Below are 24,325 nucleotides of genomic sequence, written 5' to 3'. Positions count from 1 at the left end.
GGGCAACAACACAGGATATCATGGTGCTTTTCCAGGATATTCTTCCAGCTGCTGGCATTGAAGAGCTGAGGGTCTCTGGGAGCCAAAGATGGCACATTGGAGTTTAAAATCTTGATACCTCCCATGAATTCACTCAGTTACTTTCTGAACACAAAAAATTCAAACCAGAACAGCATGTGCCCACGGATTCTGATGAACTCCACAGCTTCACTGCCTTCCACCACATCACGAAAGGTCACCTCAGCTTCCTCTGTTTTGAAGCTGCCTCTTCCCAGTGCCACCAGATGCCCCCTCAAGCCGCACTGAGGAGTCAACCACCTCTCTCTGCCTCTCCTCCCCATCTCGGGGAAGCACCAAGCCTAAAAGAGGAAGCTTTGAAGCACCAACCCTCAACACTCAACTGGAAATGGGGAGTTGGTGAAGCTTCCTTAGGAGATTGAACCCCCTCCCGCCGTCTCCTGACAGTGATCCCCATCTGCCTTGGTCGGAGAGAAGCCGAGAGAAGAAAAAGTAGAAACCGAACGAGCTTCCTTTCCTGGCACCGACAGGGACAGTAAATGTCGTATCGGGCACTTGAGGGAAAGTATCAGAGTTTCAGGGAGCTTCTTGGTGAGAGAGGAGGGGGTGGTGGTGCTCTAAGGATTTAAGCGCTGTTCCTGGTACCTCGCTGAGACAGGCTGAGCCGTGCAAGAAGCTCCACAAAAAACACAGCAGCAACTTCAGGCTGCACCAAGCCCCCGGGGGTGCCCACCTCCCTTCCCCGTAACCTGCCGGCAACGAATGTAAAAAAACAACGCGCCGGGTCAGGAGGGTACGGGCGGGATCACTCTGGGACTCTGGCTGAGGGGCTTCTGAAAACCCACGAGGGCCGCTTTTCCCCCATCCCATCCCCTTACCTCCTTCTTCTCCTCCGCCGGGCGTTCCGGGGTGTCCTTCGCATCCCCCGCCATGGTAAAGCGGGCAGCCCCCCCCCGGCCAACACCTGCGTGCCCGGGGCGGGGCGGGAAGGAGAGGGAGAGCGGCTGGCGTCCTCCCCCACCCTGACGGAGCGTCCTGGAGGGGCGAAGGCACTATCGCTGCCCTCCAGGGTCCGGAGAGGGTATTCCCCGCCAGAGGAGCCCTCTGCCGGCCTCGGGCCAAGGCAGAGTCCCCCGAGCCCCCCGCGGGCGTAGGGAACACCCCCTCACCCTCCGTCCCGCCATGCCACTTCCACTGAGGAGAGGATCGGGGCAACTCCAGGCGGAGACGGCAGCAGTGCCGCCCTCCCTCTTCCCTGTGGGGCTGCCGCGGGCGCCGGCCGTGAGGTAAAAACGCGGCTGTTCGTTCAGCTGGAACCTGCTGAACCAACCCGGCCGAGCGCCCGGGGAAAGCCGCCACAGCGCCCGCCCTGCCGGTGCCCTCAGAGGCGCCGCTGCTCCCGCCTCGCCCCGCTCAACGATGGGGTGTAAGACGGAGATGGTTTCTGGGGCCGCTTTCATCCAAAGTGTAAAAGATTCCATCTCTACACTTTGAAGAGATGCATTTTTTTTCAAATTTAATTTATATGAATTTATAACGGCGGCAGCCAGCAACGCTGCCTTCTGTCAATGGCAACGAGATCGCAGAGAAACCACACTTGACCCAGGAGCTCTGCACGCTGTGGGAAGAGGAGCTGGAGCTGCTGCTCTCAAAAGGCTCTGGAGATGGCACCGCTCTTGAGGCAGTGCCTGTTCACCACCACCACTTTGCCCTGAGGAAAATGGTCTTGGGAGCATCCTCAGCATCGGAGGGGGAAAAAAAAAATGCATTGCATTTTGAAGTACGAATTGTTTCAACAGCAAATCAACCTGAGAGGAGAGGGTTTAAAAACAAGCCAGGAAGCACAGGAGAACTCAGATCTGCTCATCTTGGGAAGATTATGAATTACCTTATGCACAGGGCTGCTGGGCTCAACTCAAAGAGCTTTGCTAATGACAGGGCACTGGGGGGGTTCTGGACACCCACTGCAAACTATGTTATGAAGCACTGATACATAAATCCTGTGCAACCTCATTTGACATGAATAATTACAGCAAATTTGCAAAATTCTGAAAGAAGAAGCCACTTAAGCTCATAAAAAAACAGACTTGCAATGCAAACTGGAATTGCTGAAAAACAAATGGAACTTGTTGAAAACTTTCTGCAGCTTTCAGGCTCCAAAGTGTCCCCTAAAGGCTGAGACCAGGTGGGCTTCAAAACAGGGCAGGACCGGCTCTGTCCTCAATACATAATTTGTTCTGAAATGCCAAGCTAGAAGATATGCAGGTAACATTCAAATTCAGAGTTGAGGTTCTTCATTTTCTCTGCGTATGTCCTCATAACACATTAAATCTTCATTATCTGCATCTTCATGTTTCTTCATTTATGAAAAAACTACAGAAAATATTTCTTTGTTCTTTTTAGGATATTTCAATTTTGCTGTAAATTATGTTAATACACAGGCTTTACTCACAAGAGTGAAGGCATTTGAAGAGACACTGATAGTCTTTTCTGTGCTTCACAAACTCAAGCATTGAGCAAGCTAGTTTTACTGTTGTTTGCCTAAAGCACACTAGCTGTCTATAGCACTGAGCAAGGGATTAGCAGACATTATAGGTAGCTAGATCAGTTTTTATAAATTGACTGAGATCAATTCCATTTGGGAAAGCCCTGTATATATTCCAAAGATTTTGTCGAAATTAGGAAATAAATTATCCAATCACAGTTGCCTTTTTAAAAAAGCATTTTCTAGTCTAACATGGAATTAGTACAGCATCACTCTTGACGTTTTAAAAATTTGCTCTCATTTTGTAATTAAGATCATGAGTGTATATTTGCAGTTTGAAAGTGTCGAGTAGACCAAAGCTGTAGCCGGAAACAGCTGATTTCAGTAAAGCATAATATAGAGACAGACAGAACCAAGTTATCCAGCCTCTTAAAATACTTGTAGCCAACATGAATCAACACTGAAATACAAATACTGGTCCTTTCCAAACCCATGACTTTTTGATAAAAGGAAAATGCATTTATCTACCTTAAAATTTTATCCCTTCTCCCCCTTCAATTTCAATCAACCTTACAGTAATTGTTTCCTTGAATTTCAATGTTGCAAATGCAGGAATCACATACAGCTACTTTGACATTTCATACACTTTTTAGATAAGAATAATTGAGCTTACAATCAAGCACGTGGTGTTTCCTAATAGTTTTATATTAGGACAAATTCAAAAGCACCGATTAATAAAATTCTCTGCTCAAAAAGCTCTGCAGCCTGAGGGTTGGATCTGTATCTGTGGGCGACTTCTTTCTTCAGTTTTTCCAGTGCATTTTTCTGCACACTTCTTACTACTAGAGATCTTGTAGGCTTTCCATATAGCAGAGGAGGTAGTCCAAGAGCAAAGAAAATTCAGCTGTATTATTTGCTACTAAACCTAAATGACACAGTAGTACAGCAAGTTTACAACAGTGAAAACAGTTAACTGCACAATTTTCAGAGATTTGCTCTCTAAATATATTGAATAGCTACTATTCGTGCAGCTGACCTGTATTGCAATGCCCTCAAACATACCAGGAGAAATGCTGAAGCAAAACAGTTACACATTCCTGGAAATGAAGTAAAATAATCCCTGGTTTGAATAAACACAACTTTTAGATGGAATTCAAGTCATTCCAATTAAGTAATTTTCTACTTAGAACAAAATTAGAAAGTCCTAAACCCATTTTTCATTTACCCATGCAAAAATACAACTGCAACAATCATCTATTTGCATAGGTATTACAAACCAGGCAGCACTCATTAAAGGCCCCAAGGTAAGTCTTACCTAGAGACTCTAGTTCCATTCACAAAGCCACATACTTTTTAAAGCAAACCCAGTAGAAAATACTTAGTCTTTAAGTTGATTTCTCCTTTAACAAAACATGGAATAGTTGGCTACAAATTTTATACCTCAAGTACACGAACAGCAAAATATTTGGATGGAAATGGGGGAAGAAATCTAAGTTTTCACATAACATCTTTGAAACTTGACCATATGTAAGTAGTGTCTCAATGAGCTAGCAAGTTGAGGATAGAGGCAGACATTAAGTGCAAAAACAACTGTGTCTTTATATCACTATTCCTGTATCATCATTTCCAGAAAATCTGAAGTTTGTGTGCAAGGCTAAAAGTGGATCTCTATTCTAGTGAGCTAGGTAGTGTAACATCACCCTGTCTGTATCAGCAGAAAAGAGAGAGAAACCACTTCAGCCACTGGTAATAGTTCCTTCAGAGCTTACTGAGGCACTTCATATGCAGTATGCACCATACTATCTCATTGTTATCTCTTGCACGTGCACCTCCACCATGTGAAGACTGGATAGAACACTGCAGATTTTGTGACAGAAGTTAAATCCTGAAGATACTGATATCGAAGACTTTCAAGTTAGTTAAGTGTTCAGATGTGAACCTCCCTGCATCTGTTACCTAAAAGTTCCAGTGAGAAGAATGTAAACTGCAGCAGCTTACACTGAAATATAAGTGAAACCAATCAGTTCAGTTTCACTTTAGTCCAAAGTGCAAAAAAAAAAGTAGTATTTTACCTTAAAAGGTGCTATCAGTAGTAATTAAGTTTCAGAAAACTGTTCCACTTAAATACACCACTCAAAGAACTAAGATTTCTATCTAAGGAAACTCTAAGGATAACCTGTTGTACAGTTACCTCTGATACATTATATAGCCAGGCTCTGACCACCAAATTTAGTTGAAGACTTGTATTATGTAGATTATAGCACAGCACACATTTTGCTCTCTAAGAGCACAGTATGCGAGGATGAGACTGCATCTAGGTATTGCTGGTTACATTTTTGGTTCTGTCTAGTTCCATTTGTATGTAGTTTATGGCCAGTTAAAAGCTAATTTGATCTTGCACTTTTGATGGTGTTTTTTTTCTCATTCTTGAGCTGTCCATTAGGTGTAGCAGAAGGTTTATGGTCATTGTCAGGTGCTTTTGTCACTGAGAGTCTGAAAGGCTCAGTTGTTTTCTGAAGTCTCTGAACAACAACAGCATTTTGCAGCTTTGCTTCCTCTAGTGTGAGTGTCTCATCCTGCAGCACTCTAAATGGCAGGGAAGTAGTCAGTATGAAGGGAACACTTCCCTCTGATCCTTGATACTTCATTATGAAGTCTCTAACATGGCTTATTCTGAAAAGGAAAATAAAAAAAGTTCAGTGTTAGAGAGTTCCAGTCCCAAACACCACATGCACAACACAGCCACCACCAGGAGAGATGAGAAACCCACTTCCTGTAACAGGCAACAGTTGATGGCATGGAAATGGACATATATAGCTGGGGTGTTATCCTGAAGTGCTTGATCCATTTGGGAGGCAAAGATCAAGGTTTTAATGCTCTGAGAGCAGTCCCAAGGGAAAAAGAACAAGTATCTGATTCTGAGCACTCAAATGCTTCACTATGGCTTGGATGGTACAAAAGTCTACCATTTTTTAACCAGCTGGTGGAGCTCTTACCTGAGGTTTCCAAAGCCAAGAGCTGGCATATAGTTGCCTCCAGTTTTTGTATGTATAGGAGAACCATAAAAATAATAATGAAAAAAGGGATGCAAAAATTGCCTGGATAACTTATGAGTTAACTGGGGATGTAGTCTCCTTCTACCAAAGCAGGTACACAGCAGTGAATTCACTACAGATTCACGAAGCATGTTCAGGAAGAACCTTGCAACAAGTGAACAAGACAGAGGTTTTGCAGTGCAAGAATCAGCACTGACAAATTTAGTTGGGAAATGAAGATGACAGGATGCACCTAAACTGGTAAAATAAACATAATATGAATGCCCATTCTCTGATCCTGAGGCCAACTGGTAGACTGGCTACTGGCTAACTATTTAACTCATCTTCCGCCTCCTTCATGTACAGGTTTACTGCTACTGCCTCCTGGGAACAGCCTGTGTCCTGAGCTAACATCTAAACCAAGCCTAGATACTGTCTGAGAAAGTGCTGGTTGGCCTGGAGGGAAGCCATCCTAACAGTTTAGCAGCACAGATGACCAAATTTTCATGCCTTATCCAAACTTGCTAGGGCAGATATAGCCAGCACATGCACACAAGCCTCAATTAAGAGACAGTGCTTTGTCTTGTAAGCCTAGAGCCTGAAACACCTCAAGCAGGAATAAATTTTTGGTTGGATATTTACAGGAGTCTACATGCATTATATCAAAGTTCCTCGGGTCCTGAGAGCAATTTGGGCAATTTATGACCAGCTCTCTGCTTTAGGATGGACATGTTCCTTGCCAGGCTCCATACACAATGCTCCAGGGTCACCCTAACTTATAAACTGCTCAAGATGGGACACAACCTGATTCAAGACATAACTATGTTATTCTTACAGCACTGCTCTGCTGGTGGCTTCACTACTCTCATGTCTCCTTGATCCCTCACACTGCAGTATTACAATGCTACCTGCATTGTTGCTCCAATGCTGCACCAGCAACCTTTCATCAGGAAGCAGGTCATAGCTAAAGCAGTAGTTACCATGGGACATACACATTCTCTCTGCAAAAGGGTACAAGTAATCAATTTACCCAGGCACTGTGACATATATACTATGGGTTTATTTATGTAAAGTTTTTAGACTATTTCCTGCTTTCCTGATGAAAGGAGTGCTATACATGGAATCTTATTACTTAGGGATATGTACTCCAAAAGGTTTTCCCCCTATTTCTTACTAGGACATGCATAAGTACTGTATGCAGCACAATCATGGTGGTCTTGGGGCAATTAATGGAGTATTTACTGCAAATTACTTCAGAAAGAGCATGGCATCAGCAAGCTGTTCTGCTTACCTCAAGCTTTTTTTTTTCCCAGCCATAAAGAGGTGCACAGTTTATCTTGACAGCAGGCTGGGTGCTATTACATCTATGATCACTTTAAATCATTTCACAGAGAAGCACAGGCAACACATCCTTTCCATGTGATGTGACTGAATATTACTGGAGTAATTTTTCAAATTACAAATTTGAGAAAGTCTCTAAAGACAGTAGTTCTACAATTTAATGTTAAGCCTTAATCCTACTTTCTCAAATCTCTTGCATACATATGCTGCACTGACACCTTCTGACATTATCCCCATTTATAAAAGCCTCTTTGGGAACCAGAAATTTTACTAATTAAAAATTAAAACACATTGGGTGCATTCTATTCTGTCCATGCTGACATTCAGGTGATTGTGCACAGACTCTGGGCTTCCCTAGAGGTTTCTCTGGCTCATTTTTAAGTCCCATCCTCCAGTTCCCAGCTGAGGTGCTGTCTCCATTGATAAACAAGCTTTTTACCAAGTCATTTGCTCCAGATGTAGTCATTTAGTAAGAGATCTGTCACCTTAAAAGTTGTTTCCTCTAGTGATAAGTAATACATACACCTTACATTCCACTACCATACAAAGCACTCCTATGATTTCTTCAGATTTTCATCAGATTTTCATTTATGCTCAGGTATGTGCTATTAACAACAGTTCATCTGCCTCTTATGCTCCTCTCTTGTCAGTTAAAAGATTTCTCAAAATTTGAAATGAGGTTTCCTAGATAAAGCTGAACAGGAGTCCAATGTTATGTGAACTGAAGAGGTAGATTATTCACAGAAATTAGAGACTTATCACATGTGCAGGCATAGGACAAAGAATTCAGAGGCAAATACCTGACAGTGCTAAAATAAATCTTACCTGTGAGAAACATTGAATTTCTGAATTATTCTTTCCCCATCAGCTAGCCAGATCTGGATCTTAGTGATAGGCTCCAAATCATTTAAGGGTACTAATGGCAGGTGTTGTCTGTTGCCAAGTCCTTGATGATCATCTCTTTCTTTGGAGATTATCCTTGGAGTAGCACTGAAAAGAAAAGCCATATGAGGTTAAGTCTTCTGTGTACACACATAAGCTTGAACAACCCTTCAAACCTCTGCTTCCTGTCCTCCAGCAGGGTGCATTGATGACTTACTTTTTCCACAAATATAGGATTACTGACATAAATGCCAGCTTTTATTTTTTTAAATGTGTGCCAATGCTTTCTCTTGAAGCATTCAACATGCTGTAGAATTTCAATTTGCTTGTTAAAACATCTTTACAAGTTGGAAGGGAACTTAAATATCAAGGGATTAAATAAGAATACACAAGACATAAAACAGTCTGAAGATTTTTTGTGCATTTTTTTGTACTCTAATCACATAGGTGAAGCTTTAAGGGGCTTAAGTATTGAATTTGCATACTTAATGTTAATTTTCACTGTAATGTGATCACAATAATTCAATTTACCTGAATGCTGTTAGCCTTGATTTAGAAGCCAAGTTCAGCTTAGAAGCATTACTCATCTATCAGAAAAATTACCTTAATGTGAAAATCCAGGCTGATGCACACAACACTTGGATGTTGGTTTTTTCTAAGACACTTTTGACACTTGACACTACATACAGGCAAAGATGCATAAAATGATAGAATACAAGAACCTCTGCCAAGTGTGTGGTCTTAAAAAAATAAAAATAATCACTGGCAAAAGTTTTTATCTTGAAGAAATGTCTATAGCTTAGTGCTTCTTTGAGGAGTAGGCCTGTTCAGCATGTACTGTTAAAGTCATGATAAGGTTTGATCCAATGGACACATCCTCAGTTCATGTGAGTATAACCAGATGTTTGCTTGCAAAACAACAGGAGTGATTTAAGGAGTTACCATTTCTTGTTAGACCTCAGCTGTGGTCACTGACTACATGAATACTGCATGGTGGTTTGCAGAAAAGCTCTCAGTTTGCACAGAAAATTTAGGAGTTTGTTCTTGAGAAAGAAGTTCATTGCCAACTACATCTGCTTTGCAGACAAACCCCATCCTTGCATCCTTATGTACCTTAGTTTAATTATAAAGCAGAAATGTCACAGCTAAGTTATTATTAAAACAAAAATTACTAATGACTTAATACATTCAGGCTACTAAAGTTAGCATCTTGGGGTCTCAGGCTGAGGTATTTTGCCTCGTTAAGGGCCCTACCTTCTAGGGTATCAGCCAGTAAACACCCTTTTTTATTTCTTCCATTGAATAAGAAACAAGGAATCTCATTCCCAGATGACTGATAAGAGATGTGCACTGCAATTCTAGGTAGATGAGAGGCACAGAACTGTTTTCCATTACACAGGAAGCAGATGGGGCACAAAAACTTGGCACCAACAGATTCCAAGAGGCACATCTGTAGAACATTCTGGTACTTCAAACACAGATTACTTACTATCACCCACCTGCCTCTACTGATTTACTTATCTCATACCCAGCTTCTGTTCATGCTTGACCTCAATACAAAAGAAACCCTAATTGGCTTGCAGATTTGGAAAAAATGAGCTTGGTAATTTTAAACAGTCCTGTGAGCAGACTAAAAAAAAAAACCAAAACACAAAAAAACAACAGATAAAAACAGATTTAAGTCATACTTCAGCAGTCATCAGCTTTTGCTGTCTACTTGATCAGTGGTTTTCAGTTCCAGATTCAGACACTGAAGTATAAGCCTCCATGTGTGAGCCAGCTGTCTCCAGTACAGCAGAGGCTGGAGAGGCAGTCAAGCATGCTGCTGCCTGGCATCTGGCTTAGCCTGGGCTGAACTGCACTTCAGCCCATCAGTCACAGCTGTAGTTCAGATAACTCTCTCAAATGGATACAGATTTTGGTATAATTCCCAAATCAACTTCCCTCAAGGTCACTTCTCAGAATTTGTGGTAGGCACTGGAGATGATTCTTTCAATAGCAAATGTGAAACTGAAGCCAACACATTAAGATAATCTGCAAGAGAAAGTTAGAAGATCTATAGTCACCAAGTTTTAAAGCATTTCTATACTTGGTAACTTTTCTCTTGTAGAACTGACAGATAAAGCCATCTAGTGGTAGAAGCTTTGACTAGAACCCCAAACTAAGAATCTTTTATCTCCTATTAGTCTGAGATCAAAGCATTATTTCCCCTATTTAAAGGCTTATTGCTTTTGTAAGATTATCAAAAGAAGATGTAAACTGAAAATTGAAGAAAGACATGAGATTTCCATCAATTTTCTGAAAAGAAAAAGCCCAAGAGTTAAGTGTCATGCCTTACCTTGACTGATGGTTAAGAAGCTTGACATGCAATGTTTTACCCTAATTGAGGTTATATTCTAAAAGGGATTTCAGTGAACAGTTTAACTAACATGCTTCTGAGACTGTCTTTAAAATGCATTGGTGAGCTTAATAGAAAAGTGCATTCCCAAAAATGCAGCTGAACAGTGGCAGATAAAACTGAATACCCTTTAGTTACATAGGCTCCTAAGGTATATTGGAAAAGTCTGGGAAGTCTCACTTGTGTGTCCTGTACAACAATAAGGGAGAGAATCAAGCTCATCTGAGCTGTCTCAGCAAACATATATTTGCTAGTTCTTCCATTTTTCCTCCAACAAGAGTTTTAATGAGCTGGTCAACAGATTGAATTATAATGTTTCATCCACCACAGAATCCACCCATCTGGAAACACTGGCAGAAAACCTAAATACTATTTTAAAAAAAATGTTTATCAGAAATTTAGCTAGGTCATAAAATGAAATTAACTGTCCAGTCATCTGCCTTTTGGTGCTGATTATGCACACAAATGCAACTGTGGAAAGGGAGTTCTACAGTTTAAAACCTATTACTGGTGTCAGACAGCACTATTTCCCCATGAAGCTTTTCTGCTGAAGGACTGGCATATTCATGCAATAGACATTAATTAACATCAGGAAGTCAGTGCCAGCTTATGGAGTAAGAGCACTCATGGCTCATGTTTCCACATCAGCAAAAATATTTACCCATCTTCAAAGAAAAGGCTCTGATAGCATAGAACTGAACAGAGTAGCAAGAGTAGGGAAAAAAACAAAACACAACACACACCCCCAAAAACAAACAAACAAACAAACAAACAAAAAACCCTAACAATTTCATCCAGTCCATAAAGAAAAAAAAGCTCAGCAAATTGTAGGATGTACAAGACCAGACAACTGAATTTCACAGAATAGCACATTTCCAGAACCCTACCTCCTAGGAATCATAGAATAATTTGGGTTTGAAGGGACTTTGAAAGGTCACCTAGTCCAGCCCCCATGCAGTAAGCAAGGACACCTTCAACCAGATCAGGTTGCCCAGAGCCTAACTTTAAACCTAACTTTAGTGCTCAACTATCTCCCTGGGCAACCTTTTCCAGTTTTCCTCTACCCTCATGGTAAAGAAACTTTTTCTAGCATCCAATCTAAATCTACTCTTATTTGAAACTGTTGTCCCTCTTCCCATCACTACAGGCCCTTGCAAACAGTCCTTCCTGTAGAATGGAGATACTGGATACTTTGGATACTGGAAGGCTGCTTATTAGGTCTCCCTGGAGTCTTCTTTTCTCCAGGCTGAACAACTCCAGCTCCCCTCAGCCTGATCATTTGCTGTAGGCATGACAAAGCACAACAAGCAACTGAACAACCTACCATTTAGCACTGGTTATCAGCAGAAACCCAACACACTGAAGATCTTTTTTGCTTTTGCTATCTACATTTCTCCTTGTAGATAAACAAGGTTAAGTTCTTGACCCTCATTTGCTCGGGATTTCAGCGCTACCAAAAGAAAGTCTGGCAGCATCTCATTCATCTCTCAAAGGAAGATTCTTCCCTATTGACTGTACCTACTCAAGCATGCAGCAACTCAATGTCTCATCTGTTCCTACTCAGGTCACGCTTTCCCTCAACACAAGCACTGGGCCTTAGCAGCAAACCCTTCCTACATAATTGAAACCAGCTGCTCACCTAAGCTTTCACAAGAGTCTACTAACCCCAGTCACTAAGCAGTCCCACCTGTGAGGCTTCCTGCCAGCTCCTGGTCACTGGATGTATTCTGTTACCTAGGCTGAGGTCTGCTTTTATAGTCTTACACAACAGGGACACCTGAAGCATGTCATTTGGCTGGAGTATGCAAAAGTCAGAGATCAAATACATAGACTCCTGGCCTGGACCTCTACAACAGCCTTCCAAAAGATATAATTCTTATAAATCAAGTCCAGTTTTAGCATTGGCATTAGTGTCTGACCCCTCCAGCCAAAAGAGAGTCATGGAGTAAAGGAAAGAGGGCCACTTTAACACACTAAAATGTATACCTGTAATAAATGCAGGGTTAAATACAGAGGAATTTTAAAAGAATGCAAAATAACCTCTTACTTCTTCAGTTCCTTTTATGAGATTGTCATACTCCCCTCTTCTCACACAAAGTACTGCACACATAGCTTTAAAAGATTAATTCCTCTTATCACCAAATACAAGAGTAACAGTCTTTCAGCTGGGCACAGTTCTGTTAATATTGAGACCTTGAACAAAGACAGACAACAGAATCCTGGCTGTATTAATGGGCACACATCCAGTAGATTGTGGGAGCTGCTTATCCCCCAAGCAGAACTTGTTAGACACATCTAAATAACTGCATTCATTTTTTTACCCATATAAAGAAAGATGTTGATAAAATGGAGCACGTTTCAGTGAGGATCACCAGGACAGCTGCAGGCTGAAGCATCTTCCCTGTGAGGAGAGAGGATTGTTCAGCCTGGGGAAGAGAGGTGTAAGGGAGGGGACATCTAACAGCAGCCTGCCAGGGTCATACGGGAGAGGAAGCCAGGCTCTTCATGGTAGATATAAATTGAAGTTAGAGATGTTCAGACCAGATATATGGAAACACTTCTTTCCCAGGAGGACAGTTCAGCACTGAAGCAGGCTGTGCAGCTTCTACTCTTGTAAGATTTCAAGGGCTAGCTGGGTAAAAAGCAGGGGCAACAACATCTGTCCCCACAGATGACCCTACTTTGTGCAGGAGCTTGGATTAGAGAAATCCAAAGGTCACTTCCAACTTGAACAACAGGATCCTTTACCACAGCTATAGTTCCCTTCAGCTACTCAAGCACAGATCACATCAGACTACTCACCTTCCTAATCTGTAACCATGTCCAGAAAAGGGATGAAATACTGGCTTTTTCGACGACAGATACACCTTATCTTTTTTGTCTTCCACTTTCACAACTACCTCCTCCTTATCAAAAACTTTTTGTAGCTCAAAAGGCAGTTCCCTTAAGGAAAAAAAACCACGAACATGTCAGAAGAACTACCATACTGTTTTCAGTATAAAAAAATAGATTAATACCTGTTTTAATGCTTACCCTTTGAAGGATGTTGCATAAAAAAACCCCGAAACACTTCACAAGTATTTACTAAGAGTTAAGTTCAAAACACACAAGCAACCTGAAGTTCCTGAACTACAAATTAACTAGAAAGTAAACAATTAAAAATAAAAAAGGCATCATCATGGCAGTTGTTTAATGATGTCCAAATTTACTCAGCAGTTACCACTCCAAAGCACATGGTATGTAGGAAGTTCAGCACTGTCATACACTGCTACAAGAGGTTAATATTATGCTATTCCCATGTAAAACAAGACAGACAGACAACTTGCTTCTAAATAGAACTGAATTCAGTCACAACATTTAATTACAAATAAACAGGAATCTCAGCTTTTAAACATTAAATCATTGCTAATAGCTGTTCTCTTTAGTGCAGTATCATCACCTCAGTAATGCTTTATTTGCATTAAGCAGAACACAACAATGCCTTTTGTCTATGACCTCTGAAGCAGATACTACATTTTTGGGTGGTGTGGCTCAGCTGGCAGAGAGGGTGTACTAAGTGCTTCTCCACCATTAACAATTATGCAGGAACCAGCTTGTAATTAGCATCTTTGCAAGCAAACAGTGGAAAAAGGTGGAAAACTTCTGATGCATGCACAGAAAGAAAGCAAAGGGCTTTAAACAATGCAGATAATTGCTATTACAACACAGACACCTGCAGAGGAGAAATACAGCATAAAATTACTATTTTTGATGGGCTAACAAAATACAGAAAATATAAAAAGACAGTGGCTTGGTAAATTTACATATTTGAAAAGAAGTTATTAAATTATGTTCTCTATAAAATTATAGTCTCCTCTGCATTTGTGTGAAGAAACACTATAAATAGAAGGTTCAAAATTACATCGGTTTTTATGGTCAACCTGCTTTTTTAAAGCAACACTACAGACACTGGCAGGAATCAAGAGAGCATGCTGGTTTCCAAGAGGGAGTAAAAGTAAGATTGCTAATGTACACACAACTGAAATAGTAAGCTTGTACCAGAAAAAAACATCTGAAACTTAAAACTTAAGAGTTTCTTCACGTTTTATGGAGCAGCTGTGCCCATTTGCAGTTTTTGATTGATAAAAAGAAAACAAAAACCCTAAAACCAGAAATGTTCAACCACTTGTGCACTGAGTTCATTAGTCAAAGTACCATCTGATCAGTAGCTCTTACTGGGCACTCTGATTTATTCTTTATTTCTTTCTGCACCTGCTGTGCCCCCCACCAACACTTGCTTTTATCTATTTCATCAGCAACTGTACAACTACTGCAATTGAAAGCTACATTAAACCTGTTGATGTTAAAACAGCCATTAGCACTGCAGGAAGTGAGACAGGCAGTGGCCCACACTCCTACAGGGATACTGCAGTGCAGCAAAGCCAAGCAGCTATGTAAAAAATTTAGAGCATAAGCTAAGTGCTGTCCAAAGTACAATGATTCAGGCTGATTAAAGACACAAAACTCACCCTTTTTTAATGCAGTCCAAGAACTGCTGGTTTGCAACATCAGTGTAGCTCCTAAGTTCACCGTCACTTACTGTAAATCCATTTTTCCAAAGTTTAATGATTACATCAACCTATAAGGTAAGAACAATTCTCATGGTAACACTGATGTAAAACCAGCTTGGTATACTCACAGTACCCTATGACTGTAAATCATCCACTGCATGGACTAAAAATAGTGACAGAGGAGGCTCACTAATCTGTTTTGGCCCCATCCCAACACGAAGAGCAACTGTAAGGGGTAAGTGACATTTTTAAGTATCTTGAGTCAATCAGGGTTAGAAATAAACCTTCCCACAATCATTTTCTTTTCCTAGGCTGAGAACACTCCTTCAATTCAGCAGGGAAAAAAAAAAAAGCTGGAAAATCCCAGCCAGCTGCAACTCTTCAAGAGCCTATTTGAGAGCACACATGCCTGGTGCTGGGAACGCCAACTAACCAGAGTAGTTCAGCTGGGGATTTATTAGGGTAGAGCCTTGTTCTGATCATTCAGCAGGATTTTCTGAAAGTTAGGCCTCAGGAAATGCAGCAAGTGTCAGAAAATGGACTTTCAGCCAGTCATACTTTTCTGCTTCCCTGAATTTTTGGGTATAGTCACAACTTTGGTGCTAGGGGAATGAAAAATATAAATTCTGGGTAATTCATTAACTTTGCCAGAGAACATTCAACTTGTATCCTTCACTGTGTACGCTGAAATCTTTCCAACTTCAACATGGATAAATTTGGCATTGCATTTTCATAGTTATGCATTGTGTCATTTAAGGAATAATTCCATCATCAATGTATGATCCCTGAAATAAAACTGTCTTGACAGGTACTTGACCACATGCAAGGTACATGAACCATATACAAACACAGAATTCACTTCAACTGAAAATTAGTTTGAACTACTACTTGACAGGTTTTTTGTTTTCTTTCTCCTTTTTGCAGTTTGACTTGTCAGGCAATGATAGCTACATAAATACACAGCATGTACAAATGGCTGAATATAATTCTGCCTCTTTTGGTTGAGTAATCTGTGAAAAAGGTATTTAGCACTCTACAACATTAGACTCCTTTAAAAACTCAAGTCTCGTGGCACCAATGCATACAGAAGAAGTTGTCCTCATGGTACAGTTCCTCCACAGTGAGGGAGTAGGCAAACTTAATATGGACTAATTATTCCACAACAACTTCTCATTTAGACATGGACAAAAGTACTGCTATGGAACAGTATTTCAGAACTGTGATTTAAGGTATTGCTCCTGACACTCCTCCTCTACTTGGAAAGTTGGGATCTATTAACACAATTTCCAGCAATACCATTCCTAATTTCTCTTTGACATCTTTCTTCTATGTGGCCTTTTCTTCAGCCTCTTACCAGTCTCTGGACAGTAACATAAAACTATGAAAGGGACAGAATCACAGAGACACAAACCAACACTGAACATCCCACATGACATCCTGGTCTCCAAGGTGGTAAAAATGGGTTTGATGGAGGGACCACTTGGTGGATTAAGAACTGGCTTCATGGCCACACCCACTGAGTGGCTGTCAATGGGTCCATGTCCAAGTGGAGGCCAGTGACAAGGGGAGTGCCTCAAGGATCAGTGTTGGAACTGGTGCTTTTTAACATCTTTGTTGGGGACATGGATGGTGGCATTGGGTGCACCCTCAGCAAGTCCTCTGATGACCCCAAGCTGTGTGGTGTGGCTGACACACTGGAGGGAAGGGATAACATCCAGAGGGACCCTGACAGGATGGAGAGGTGGGCCCATGCCAACCTCATGAAGTTCAACAAAACCAAATGCAAGGTCCTGCATCTGGGTCAGGGCAATCCCAAGCACTGATATAGGCTGGGCAGTGACTGGCTTGAAAGTAGCCCTGAGGAAAAGGACTTGGGGGTGCTGGTGGATGAGAAGCTCAACATTGACCTGTCAGTGTAACACTTGCAGCCCAGAAAGCCAACAGTATCCTTGGCAGCATCAAGAGAAGTGTGGCCAGCAGGTTGAGGGAAGTGATTCTCCCCCTCTACTCTGCTTTCCTGAGACCCCACCTGGAATACTGTGTCCAGTCCTGGAGCCACTTTTACAGGAGGGACATGGATGTGCTGGAGTGTGTCCAGAGAAGGGCCATGGGGATGATCAGAGGGCTGGAGAACCTCTCCTTATGAAGGCAGACTGAAAAAGTTGGGGTTACTCAGTCTGGAGAGGAGAAGGCTCCAAGGAGACCTTATTGTGGCTTTCCAGTATCTGAAGGGGCTACAAGAAAGCTGGGGAGGGACTTCTTAGGATGTCAGGGAGTGATAGGACATGGGGGAATGGATTCAAACTAGAGGAGGGGAGATTTAGATTGGAGGTGAGGAAGAAGTTCTTCACCATGAGGGTGGTGAGACACTGGAACTGGTTGCCCAGAGAATGGTGGAAGCCCCATCCCTGGAAGTTTTTAAGGCCAGGCTGGACAGGGCTCTGAGTAACCTGATCTAGTGGGAGGTGTCACTGCCCATTGCAGGGGGATTGCAACTAGATGGCCTTAAAGGTCCCTCCAAGCCCTGAAAATTCTATGATCCTATCCCACTATAACTGCAACTATATAAATGAGAGAAAATGAGACAAAATTGGGCTATGCCTCCGCATAAAAAGTTACTGCTGCAACTCTTCAAATAACTTCTCATATGACAGTAGTTGTCATTCCTTCTGCCCGCTCTCCTTATTAATAAAGCATTAGTACATTAGCTGATGGCAGCATAAGTCCTAGAATAACACTAAAAATATAAAAAAGTAAGAGCCAGAAGCACAGAAGCTTAGGCCCTAAAAGACTCTAAGAGACAGGAGACTATTTCTACTGCTACCTGAATTCTCTGTGCATTTATGTACAGATGTACTGGATAAGACTGCTGGACTCCTGTTTTCCATAGCACTGCTGGAGTGCTATTAGGTTAAATACAAGTGCTTTGTCTTCAATGCCTACCTGGTCCTTGACTGTAGTTGTGGGCATATATATATCACCAACCTTCTGAGCTTCTTCAAATAGGTTATCTATAGAGTAGTCACAGTTTTGCTCTTTGCCATTCAAAATCTCATCTTCAGTTCCAGATTTACACATCCTACAGAACAAAAATAAGTAAAAATGATGCCTCAGAGAACACATTGGGATACAATGAGTTATCCTAGAAGTTCAGTACCATCGAGGTGTAAAAGGCATGCTCCCCTGCACCTAGCTTACTTGGTTGTAACAAACATCACGTCATTAGGATTGATTAGTTTGGAGAAGAGGAAGCTGAGAGGAGGCCTTATTGCTCTCTACAACTACCTGAAATGAGGTAGTAGTGAGGTGGGTGATGGCCTCTTGTATCAAGTATATAATGGATAGGATTAGAGGAAACAGCCTGAAGTTGCACCAGGAGAGATACAGATCAGATATTAGGAAGCATTTCTTTACTGAGTAGTCAGGTAATTGAATGGACTATCGAAGGAGGTGGAGTCACCAGCCCTGGAGTTTAAAAACCATGCAGATAAAGCACTTCAGGACATGCTCTGGTGGTCATGGTAAGATCCATATCCTTAACTGGTACTGTTACACTTCAGAAGTCCAAGTTAAAGAATTACAACAGAAAAGGCAAATTCATCTACAGAGAACCTTCCAAACTTGGTATCACAGCAGAGTACAAGTTAGATGATTCACACTTCTAATTCAGCCCACCAGACATTTAACTGCATGCCAATGAATGGGTTTCCTTAAATAATTTCCATTATATAGAAATGGGTGACTTCCTTTGCTGTAGGTTTTTAAAATCACATAGTAGAAAATTGCCCTAGAATTTACGCCCCCACCCCTACTTAAATGTCCCCATTCCCTGCAACGTCACAGAACCTTCACTACTGTCTCTGAAAGTACATTATAGAAACTCAAGAACAAGTGACTCAACACCATGTGAGGACACTGAAGCAATGCAAAGATTTGAATACTCTGGAGACTGCAAAAGAATTTAAAAAAGATGCATCAAGCATATCTTTTTATAGAACACTGTATATATGGCATCTGCTTGTGTTAGATTTTCACCAATCAAAATACAGAAATATGCAACCTGAATGAAAGATTATCTTTCAGTTTAGGTCCTTTCCATAGCAAGATGATTATGCAGCTTTTGGTAAACAGTGTAGGAGTTATTCATACTGGAGATTCAGAAGTCTGTTATAAGCAATTTAGGAAAAAAAAAACATCCCAGCTCTTGAAATACATCCAGTTTTACACAAAACTCTGCATTCAGCTTAAAAAAAGCTGTCCTTGGACAGAGCTTAGATACATTGCATAAAAAGGTATTGTTTGTAGTGCATCTATGCAACACCAAGAAACCCTGCCCATTAACATCTGAAAACAACAAAAAACCAAACTCAACAACATTAAAGAAGAAATTGCAGGAGTACAATGTCCCCAGTCTAGTTTTCTGATAGAACAAAAGAAACTTGAAGCACTAAGCCAGGTATTCACTGTGCTTTACTGAGGAAAACCAAACACCTCTACACCAAATGAAGAGGTGCACAGTGAGTCTGCTATTTGTAATGCTGCCTTTCCATTTTGAATTAAAATAGTTATGCAGTGCCTGGCATCTAAGAAACATTCCAGCTATATGAAAAATCTTTCAGCAAAACAATGTCTTTTTTTGAAAACTTTATCCACCTGCTACGCATATACCAAAGACAAAACCCCCTAAAACTTCAAAGTTTGTGAGATCATGACAGGACACACAAACGCCAACAGAAAATGATGAGGGAAAAGGGAGAGAGGGAACTGGCACCCACCATTCTGTCTTTATAGTCTTGATATTGTCCATGTCTTTCATTCTGGTGCTTTGCCTAATTATGAAAAGATGACAGTTTAAAAAAAAAAAAAAAAACAACCAAAAAAAGAAAAACCAAATCAAAACCAAAAAAGCCAGTGAGACAAAATGTCCAGCATACTTTGCCTCCTTTTGTAGGTGAAACATTTTGTTTTTCCTGCACTGACAGTACATTTCACCAGAAACCTCAACCTCCCTCCCACCAAGTCTCCAGATGGTTCTTTGTTTCCCTGTAGTTTCTAATTTAATGACACAAGAACCATGTATCAGTTTCAAACAATCAAAAGAAAGATTAGTTTTTCAAAAATTAAAAAAAAAATTGCCCATACAGATGCTAAATGAGAAAAAAACATTTTTTTTCTGAGCAGCATGACTTAAAATCCCCTGATTTTTCACAACACCATGACACAGTTGCAGAAAACCTGCACTGTTACTGCAGGCATGCTAATGACCTTCACCTTAACAGTCTGCATTATCAAAAGCTGCAAGACTTGTCAGGTTCCTCTTCCTACCATACCTCAACACATTAGTGCAGCATCCCAGCAATTGTGAATTATTATTTGTAGTCTACTGTTTAGCTGGAAAGAAAATCCTGGATTTGCAAGTATTAAATATACTACAGGATTAGTCTGCTGAGTCAAATGAAATGAAGAATACTGTACTGATCTCCTTACACTCAATTCTGAGCGCTCTGAAAATAAAAGTTAGAGAAAGTCTCAAAAAGACAAACTCCCAGAAAGACCCTTAAAAAAAAAAAAAGAAAAAAAAAAAAATTCTAAAATTAGACAATCCCCCAGAAGAGCAGAAATCTTAAGCTGCAGCTGTGTTTAAAGAGTTTTTCCTGAAGACCACTGGGTACAGGTTACACAGATGGTATTTTCCCCCGGCAGGTTTGCAGCCAAGTCATGATACCGTACATGGTTTTTAGAGAGTGTCAAACTAAGCTGTGATAGCTATCATTCTCCTGAAAAATTAGCATGCACAGCAAGACTAAAATAGATTTTAAGTCATCTTGACAAGTAATTTAACAAAAAGAAGATGTTAGAGGGAAACAACAATCAGCAGCACTAAAAAATCTCAAACCCACAAGCATTCACTTAATCAGTACTAATTCATATTGCCAGAAAGTTGATCCTAGTCTTTAATCTTGAAAGTTAAAACCTTGAGACACATTCTGTGGAAATACACATAAGCCTCCAGAATACCCCCATAATGACCAAAACTATACAGTCAATATGCCCATAACAGGTTTTAAAGTTTAGATAACTTCCAATTTGACTCACACTATTATGCATTAGGTTAAAAGATTATACTTGGCATACCTCTGACATGACACACAAGATGCAGTGCAGCCTTCCCCCTCCGCCTCAAGTATTCTGCTAGAGCATTATATGTATCAAGCAAGCCTGTGCTGGTACATGGTGACCTTATAAGCATATCTGAACTTGTTGGACTTGGAACTTTGTATTTGCACTTGGAAAAAATGAACTTTGATTAAGTACAGTGATTTTAAGAGTGCCTTAAAAATACATTTTTTCAAACTTCTCCCATATTAGTTGTAACATATTCTAGCACAAAGTATTTTTCGTGTTAATGTGCTTATCTTCTAATCTTTCACTATTCAACAGACTACTCCTCAAAGCAACAAAAGCCACCTCCAGCCATCTGCTTTTGTTGATTCTCTGTGACTTTTCATCAGAGCTGTTAAAGAGAGACAGACACAATGAAACAGCTCTTCAAATTAATTATTTTGCTACAGTAGGATGGCCTCAAATGTTTATCAATAGTACTCAAAACTAGTCAGCTGTGAAGTCGCTGTTCCTTCTAAAGTAGTACAACTGCAATTATACTTAGAGGTAATGTTTGTCTTACCATATCTAGGTAAAAAAATTAGCCTATACAGCAAACTGATGTTTATTATGACCAAAATAGCTACTAGGACATAGCGATCAGCCTGTACTGCAAGCACTTTTGTTCAGCAAGCCAACCCAACCTCTCTTGCCAACTTCTGACAGACATCCCCAGAATTCACTACAAACATTAGGAGTTTTGGGATGTATTTTTTGCTTCTGTGATAAAACAGGATCACAGAACAGAACTCCCACCGCTGGAAACAAAACACGGGAAGAAGCTGTAGCTGTCAGCAGCCCACCACAGCTGGATATGACAACCCTGGTAGGAAGCTCCTGGAAGCTCCTCTTGCTTCCCCCCCACCCCGGGGCTCCATCTCTGCGCCCGGCCTTGCACTGCCAGAGCTTTGAACCAAGAAGCTCTCGCCTACACAGCTACAGATTTGGTAGTTTCGACAGATTTATTTGTGCTCAGCACCGTTGAACCCACACATCCAGTTATTCTAATGCCCGAAAACCAGAGCAAGCTACTTTGATGCCTTCCTTGCTCTTTAGGGCAGGAAAATCCAAGCAGACAACACAACGTCCTCGTCCCCATGACAACAGTCTTGGTAACTTTGGCAGAAAGCAAACTTCACAACTTGAAAACTGCTCACAGCAGAACGCGGTCTGCGGCTACACCACACGGAAGTTAGGAGCGAAAACTTCACGGCACCGTCTGGCAAAAAACAACCAAGCAGCTACAGAGAAAGGGCATGTGCAGATTAGAAGCAAGATGAACCTCAAACCTAATGGCCTGAACGTGACGGATATGCTGAGGTAAAAATCATAGCATAATCGCTTCCTCTCCAGCTGGCTTCAAGGGCTGTGCATTTTGGAAAGAAACCTACCCCCCTCCTTCCCCGGGCTGCCAGCACCTGAACTTATCCGCAGACGCCACACAGCAGCCGGGGCTTTGCCAGCGCACACCGGGCAGACGCTCCGCGCCTCCTGCCAACACCGCTGCCCACAACACGCCCGCCCTGAGAGGCATCCCCGGCGGCCAGCAGCCCGGCGCGGGGGGTAGCCATGGAGTTAACTTTAGAGACGACGAGACAATAACGCGGTAGCAACGCGGGTGAGGAACGCCCCAGGGTGCAGGAGAAAGGGGCTGGACTGGGTAATGACCCCCCCCCTCGCCCAGCCTGCCCTAAGGGACTCCTCTGGGTGACGCCCACGGATCAGAGGCCGCCGGCGGGGCAAGGACGAAGCGCCGTGTGGAGGCGACGGGAAGGCTCAAGCCCGCTCTCCCCCCTCTCAAGACAGCCCCAGGAACGGCCGCGGGCAAAGTTCAAGTTCCGGTCAGAGCTGTGGGAGCACCGGCTCGACGGAAAGCGCTGCCCCGGCCCAGCCTGTCCCCGCAGCACCTCACTCACTCCCCCACTCACCCTCCCGCCGCCGCAGCCCCGGCAGCCTCAGGGCAGCCGCAACTCCTCAGTGTCCCGCGCGCCACTGCGCACGCGCTGCCGCCAACGGCCGGGGCAGCCGCTGCCCCCACCCGGACAGGGCGAGGCGGGGAGGGGCGGGGCGCGGTCATAGGCCCCGCCCCCGCCACCCCGCGGGGCGGAGCTTTGCTCTCCATCTTGTGTGGGGAGGGGGAGCGCAGCTTCCCCAGACCAGCTCTGACCCTGCCGGGGAGAGGGGAGGGCGGGTGGGGCTTAGGGCTCTGTGTTTCCCCCCGAGTGAGCTGCCCCCCACCCCTCCATCTACCGGGCACCGCTACGGCTCGTACCCTTAGGGGCAAATGTACCGGTGGGAGTGACAGGAGGTGTTAGAGCACCGCGGGCCGTGTCACCGCGCAAAGGGGCTGATAAACCTCTGTCTGCCAGGGCAGCAGCGCTACGGCAAAGCCCGATTTCCCCTCCTGACTGAAAAACGTAAGAGAAAGAATTTACGCGCCTGTATGCGCAGGAGCAAAGAACAGAACGCGCGGCTTTCGGCCAGTGCCCGAAATAGCGGAGAAAGGGCCCGGAGCGTCACCTCCGCGGCGGCACAGCCGAGGGAATTGCTCCCGCCTTTTTGTCTTTCCAGCCCCGCACAGACGGCAGGAACAGCCGCACGCTGAACCCTTTGGAGATGAGGAATTGAGGGCGAGTGTTGACATTCTCGAAAAGGAGCTCTGCCCAGGCCTTCCTTGCGCTGAACGGACAAGAGCAGCGGAGCGGTTGGAAGGCAGAGCCCCTCCCGAGCTCCCGAGGGTACATAAGAATGGAGAAAATGGGATAGGGAGCTTCAAGAAGCCTCTGGCGGAGTCTCCCAGCTTTGGGCCGAGCGGTGACTTGGTGCTGGCTTGAAGCCCCGCAGCGGCCGCGGTGGCGGAGCTCTCCAAAGCAAACATCCTGCCCCAGCATCCAGAGCGGAGTGAGAGGAGTGATTCCTGAGATTCACTGCTTGCACCTGAGCGGTTTCTAATGAGGGTGGGGTTTTAACAACAGCGAGGCACTGTGAAACAGGTAGAATTGACTTAAAGTGAACAGCCACAACTAGGTAATTCACATTATTAATGGCAAATCCATTGCGAATTTACAAGCACGATCAAAAGTAACACTGCACTTGAACGTCGTGTCCATGTGGGACCCATTTCTGCAATCTGTTAAATCGTAACAAAATCACATTATTCAAAAATACTGAAGATGCTTAGTCTCAGAGTAGAGTGAATGTTAGTAAAAGAAGCAAAATCTGACCCTTCTAATTCTTCTTTTTTTTTTTTTTTTAATAGACATCACAGTGCACTAGGCCTTTTGAAGGCAGTTTGTATTATTCATTAAGCTTTAACTGAGTGAGATCTAATTATGTTTCCTGCCTATGAATCTTTGTGGAAAACAGTAAGTTTTCTGTTGCTGGTGTAAAATACATAGAGTCTTACACTTCAAAAGTACTCTGAGATTCTATTCTCTGTTATTTAATGTTTTAA

At 42.6% G+C, this 24,325-nt stretch overlaps 2 protein-coding genes across 9 annotated transcripts in view; both read right to left on the bottom strand.

Moving 5' to 3' along the window:
• MFSD2B (major facilitator superfamily domain containing 2B) overlaps positions 1 to 995 on the bottom strand; it is a 32,565-nt gene extending 31,570 nt beyond the window's left edge. The window contains exon 1 of the mRNA XM_030447756.1: positions 897 to 995. Coding sequence (XP_030303616.1) covers positions 897 to 950 — 54 coding nt within the window. The 5' untranslated portion in view covers positions 951 to 995. The remainder of the gene's footprint in view (positions 1 to 896) is intronic.
• Positions 996 to 1,533: 538 nt separating this feature from the next.
• On the bottom strand, positions 1,534 to 22,890 carry UBXN2A (UBX domain protein 2A). Of its 8 annotated transcripts, XM_030447413.1 has the most exons (9): positions 22,800 to 22,830; positions 22,029 to 22,090; positions 20,845 to 20,995; positions 19,485 to 19,538; positions 17,653 to 17,788; positions 14,668 to 14,777; positions 12,962 to 13,102; positions 7,705 to 7,869; positions 1,534 to 5,176 (listed from the first exon to the last, which is right to left on the bottom strand). In XM_030447413.1, exons 4-9 carry the CDS (start codon positions 19,523 to 19,525, stop codon positions 4,888 to 4,890), a joined length of 882 nt encoding a protein of 293 aa, XP_030303273.1. In that variant the 5' UTR covers positions 19,526 to 19,538; positions 20,845 to 20,995; positions 22,029 to 22,090; positions 22,800 to 22,830; the 3' UTR covers positions 1,534 to 4,887. The 8 variants fall into 8 exon arrangements, with proteins under 8 accessions (XP_030303273.1, XP_030303271.1, XP_030303272.1 ...); XM_030447411.1 differs by lacking the exon at positions 22,029 to 22,090 and having other exon boundaries at positions 22,800 to 22,881; XM_030447412.1 differs by lacking the exons at positions 22,029 to 22,090; positions 22,800 to 22,830 and adding an exon at positions 22,263 to 22,379.
• Positions 22,891 to 24,325: the final 1,435 nt, after the last annotated feature.

Source organism: Calypte anna, chromosome 3 (assembly GCF_003957555.1).
Source record: "Calypte anna isolate BGI_N300 chromosome 3, bCalAnn1_v1.p, whole genome shotgun sequence".
NCBI lineage: Eukaryota > Metazoa > Chordata > Aves > Apodiformes > Trochilidae > Calypte > Calypte anna.
The sequence above is the reverse complement of the archived record's forward strand: the minus strand, read 5'-3'. Positions and strand labels throughout refer to the sequence as shown.